The 4545-nt window shown below is 47.7% G+C and overlaps 1 protein-coding gene across 1 annotated transcript; it reads right to left on the bottom strand.

The window, feature by feature from the left end:
• Positions 1–448: 448 nt before the first annotated feature.
• On the bottom strand, positions 449–1996 carry LOC119294315 (tryptophan decarboxylase 1-like). Its single transcript, XM_037572527.1, has 2 exons — positions 1212–1996; positions 449–1091 (listed from the first exon to the last, which is right to left on the bottom strand). The coding sequence occupies exons 1-2, from the start codon at positions 1994–1996 to the stop codon at positions 449–451; spliced, it is 1428 nt and encodes a 475-aa protein (XP_037428424.1).
• Positions 1997–4545: the final 2549 nt, after the last annotated feature.

Raw genomic sequence — 4545 nt, 5'->3', positions numbered from 1 at the left:
TTACATTCTTGTCATAAATTACTGGGAACACTAATTTACTATCAGTGAACCATAAGAAATAGGTCTCCAAAAAATGTCAAAACAGTGCCCTCCTATAATAAGTTATGATAGTGGTATATAAACAAATAATAACCATTAAATCACCTTCATATAATTGATGTAATGATGAATAAATACATTTTTTAACAAAGATGATAAAAGACACATAAAAATATATTGTTTAGAAATATACATTCACATTCTTGACATAAATTACTATCAACACTAATTTAGTCATCTCTCTTAATAAATAAATAATACAAACTGAGATTCACAGCACATGCATGAAGGCAGTCACCGGTACATCGTGCAACCAACGACTGCGCGGATCATGCACCGCCATTGCAAGGATTTTATTACTCCACACAAACAATGATAATTAGTCAAACATATTAATTGACCAATGCTCTTATTGTACGATCTCCTCCCCATCGATGATCTCGGCCGTTGTTTTCTTTATGAGCTCCCAAGCGCTTCTCACGTGCCGATCCTCCTGCAGCGACGACCCCACCGCGAACCGTAGAACGAATCTGTTGCCAACCACGGTGTGCGCTAGGTAGGCCTTCCCGGACATGTTGAGCCGGTTAATCAGCACACGGTTCACCTCATCGGTGGCTTCCTCCGTCATGGTTCCTCTTGCTCTGATCCTGAAGCATACGAGGGCGAAGTTTCTCGGCACTACAATCTCAAACCGGTCATCGGCACGTACAAGGTCCTCGAACGCCTTGGCCATCGCGACATCGCTTCGGATGTGCTGCTGAAGCTTGGCGGTGCCATATGTGCGCATCACCATCCAAAGCTTGAGCCCTCGAAAGCGGCGGCCCACACCAACTTGCATATCCTTGAGATCAATGACCTCGCCAGACTCAGTAGCGTCATTCTTGAGGTACTCCGGGTTCGTCTCCAGCGCGTCTGTGAGGCGGTTCGTGTCGCGCACCCACAAGCAGGTGCAGTCAAGGCAGGTGAGCAGCCACTTGTGCGGGCTCATGCTGATGGAGTCCACGCGCTCAACACCGTCGATGTGGTGCCGAAACTCCGGACAGATGCATGCGCTGCCAGCATAGGCAGCATCGACATGGACCCATGCATTAAACATGGCCGCGACAGCGGCCACTGCACTCACTGGGTCCACGGCGTTGGATGATGTGGTGCCAACAGTGGCGCAGATGTACGTTGGCACGAGACCAGCATCGAAGTCAAGCTGCATGATCTCGAGCAACTTCGCCGGGTCAAGCCCGTAGTCCGTCTCCGGCCCAGTGGGAATGGATCGGAGGTTGGCAGGGTCGAAGCCGGCAAGGCGGCATGCCTTGAAGAACGTGGAGTGTGTCTGGTCGGTAGCGTACACCGTGAGCCTTGTGATGTAGGACATGCCATTGGAGGCAATCTGACGCAGCGCCGCGTCACGCGCAGCAACAAGCGTGACGAGCATGGCTTCGCTAGTGGTCCCGAGGATGACACCGCCGCCGGTGCCACGCCCCACGCTGGTGCGGTTCATGAAGCTGGTTGGCAGGCGCAGGAGCTGGGCGAGCCAGTCGAGCACGAGCACCTCCATCTCGGTGGCCGCGGGAGCCGCCTGCCACGTGAACCCTACGGTGTTCATGGCCGAAGCGATCAGCTCCCCCGCGATGGCTGCGGCGCTGTTGGTGGACGGGAAAAACGCGAAGAAACTGGGGCTAGCCCAGTGCGTCATCCCGGGGACGACGGATGTCCTCAGCTCCTTCATGGTGACGTCGAAGGGAGCCGAGTGTTGTGGCGGGGACGCCCTCAGCTCGTCCCGTAGGTAGCCGGGTTTCACGTCGGGGAGAACCGGCATGGACTCGACGCTGGTGTAGTAATCCGTGATGAAGTCGGCAGCCTTGTAGAGGTATGCGCGCACGTCTTCTGGGTTGAGCGGCTGGAAGCTGCTGCCTTGGACGCGGGCGTCGAACGAAGGGGAAGCGGAGGCCGCGGGGTCCATCTCAGGGAGGGATCAAATTAAGTTGTTGACTTGTGGCGCGTGCTTTTGAGTCGATCAGGATGCAGCAGGAGGAGGAAGAGGCTACCCACTGGAGATACGGAGGGGATGTGGGAAGGTTTTATATACTAGCAGGAGTATATGGGACGCGGGACGGAAGCGGCGTGGCGGGATGGAAATGTTGCTGATCGAAACAGCAAAAAGACGCCGGGTAAAATCTGTTGCTACGCATATTCGTGAACAGACAACGGAGCTCTTGGAATTTACCACGACTTGTAACTATCACCGCGCAGTAAGGTTTAGTAACGGCTGGTTCCTGGAGGTAGAAATATACGTGCAACCTCCTCCAGCAATCGTATCAACTCATATCCAAGCAGTACGTACAACAGACGCCTTCTTCCCTTTTGCAATCATCAAATCAGTCGGCGTCGTAGAAATTGATCCGATCGAGCTGCGTTTACGTGCGCGAAATTGCTCTGCATACGACTTTTGCATGTACGATTTGTCCGACCAAGTGATCACACAATTGTCGTTGCTGCATAGATTTGATCGGAGGGTGATTGAGCAATGTTCGTACAACGTCGTATAAGATTTAATCGTACGCTTAGCACTGCTCTTACGTGCGTGAGTTTCAGGCCGATCGTAGCCAGTCTCCACGATTAAAAGTTTAAAACAGAAACAAGTACTAAGTAGGAGATCCAACCACTACAACAGACGCCTTCCCTTTGGGCATCCTCCACTTCCCGGCTGTCTATACAGGATACAGCAAGGTAAAGGTGCGGCGTACATGCGTTTTCGCATTGGAAATAACTCGTCAATCCGAGCGGCTAAGGATCAGGTCCTCGCGCACACAGGAGCATCCATCTATTTTTTGTTTCAACAATTGACCTATAACTTCACTGGCAATAAAAAAGACCTATAACGTCATTCAAACTCAACAAAACTATAGGTATGATGCATCGAATCATAGATCCAATAATTTACAAAATACTCATATAACTAAGAATTACAATGAAATTTCTAAGAATCGTCTTCTAAATGGTATCAATCTTTGCAACATGAAATAATGTCAAGGCTTAAGGAGATTACAGTCAGATCGAAGCAGCGATACCGCCACTCATACACCATCACAAACTTGACTACATTCATAGGTTCAAAAACCTTCTTGAGTTGCCCATCGAAAATGATGGGAAGCCGTAATCGCCGAACTTACGTAGACAAGGGACACTCCCCTATAAGTATAGGACGCCGAGCTACAAGATCTTTAATAGAACGCTAATGCATGACTCCAAAGTCGTAATGGATTGCACCAACAAAAACGGTCGAAAAACACTTACAGAAACTCGTCAGATCCATATGAACAAATCTGCAATGACATAGACCTAAAATATTCAAGGTTGGTGAAACCAAACTTGTTGAGACACAAACTCTCTGGCTCCGTGACACTGCCTAATAAAACTTCGCCACAGTAGGAGAAGAACCATAGTGCCTTTATTCTCGCTAGCATCACACCCAAAGCACCAATGAGACCACACTAATAACACTGATGAAGACGCCTAGAAAGATGCAAGGTTGCCATTACCTTGCGGCATTGTGTCTAGAGGCGAGGGGAACCGACGAAAATTCGTGGCGGCTAACTTGTGGATAGCCAAGCCTCTCATCCCTGGTCTCTCTTTTTGTCTGGTACAGAAGCATCCATCTGTATCAGCACAAGACCAGTGATGCCTATCTTACTCTATGACATCGTTCCCTTCCCGGGGCATCATTGTTGCAGGTCGCAATACCACACTCGGGATGCTCCGAGGGAAATCCCGGATCAGACGATGACGACATCTTTGATGTCGTTCTCCCTCTCGAGTACCGGTAAGCCCTGCGGTCGAGGTAGATACAGGAGACTAATAGTTCCACAAAAATATAAAGTAAAATCATACCGCCAATTCCATCTTGCGCATACACAGGGCTATTAGTCACATGTCTCGAATGAATAACAAGCATATGTCATTTTATAAAAATTTACTTCAAGATGAATGATTGATAGTCTAACAATATCGCTGATTGCGATGGAACCTCAATTATAAAAAATGATCTGATGGAGATGGATATGGAAATGTGATGTTGATGATGAATTTACTTGAAGATGAATTATTCATAATCTTACAATATCGCTAATTGTGATCGAATCATGATTATAAAAAAATCATATTAGGGAGACGGATATAGAAATGAGATATTGATGACGTCAATGTGGAGGTTGGTGATGGATGAATATCATATCTTCTCTTTCTCTCCTTTATAGGGTTTTGGGGCTCCTCTATTGCAAATTTGGCTCGGGACCTTAAAGATAGTTCCCTGGGATGACGTCATAGAAACGATGGCGTGTAGTACGACCATGTGTCTTCTTCTGTTTTTTTTTTAACTCTGGTGCGCACCAGATTATATGAAAATAATCGTCGCATGTCATGTATCTCATATTACATGTACAAAGGTAAAATTTAATGCCTTGCTTTGTAAACTGGCTTTTCTTTTCGTTTAGTAGGATCATTAATACACCG

Source organism: Triticum dicoccoides, chromosome 4B (assembly GCF_002162155.2).
Source record: "Triticum dicoccoides isolate Atlit2015 ecotype Zavitan chromosome 4B, WEW_v2.0, whole genome shotgun sequence".
Taxonomy (NCBI): Eukaryota; Viridiplantae; Streptophyta; class Magnoliopsida; order Poales; family Poaceae; genus Triticum; species Triticum dicoccoides.
This window is presented reverse-complemented; position numbering and strand designations above follow the sequence as displayed.

Excerpts from the sequence above, each read along its gene's own strand:
- LOC119294315 (XM_037572527.1), bottom strand. The coding sequence starts at position 1,996 with ATGGACCCCGCGGCCTCCGCTTCCCCTTCGTTCGACGCCCGCGTCCAA. Across the intron at positions 1,092-1,211 it reads GATGCTGGTCTCGTGCCAAC|CGCATGCATCTGTCCGGAGT; the intron begins GTACATCTGCGC and ends CTATGCTGGCAG.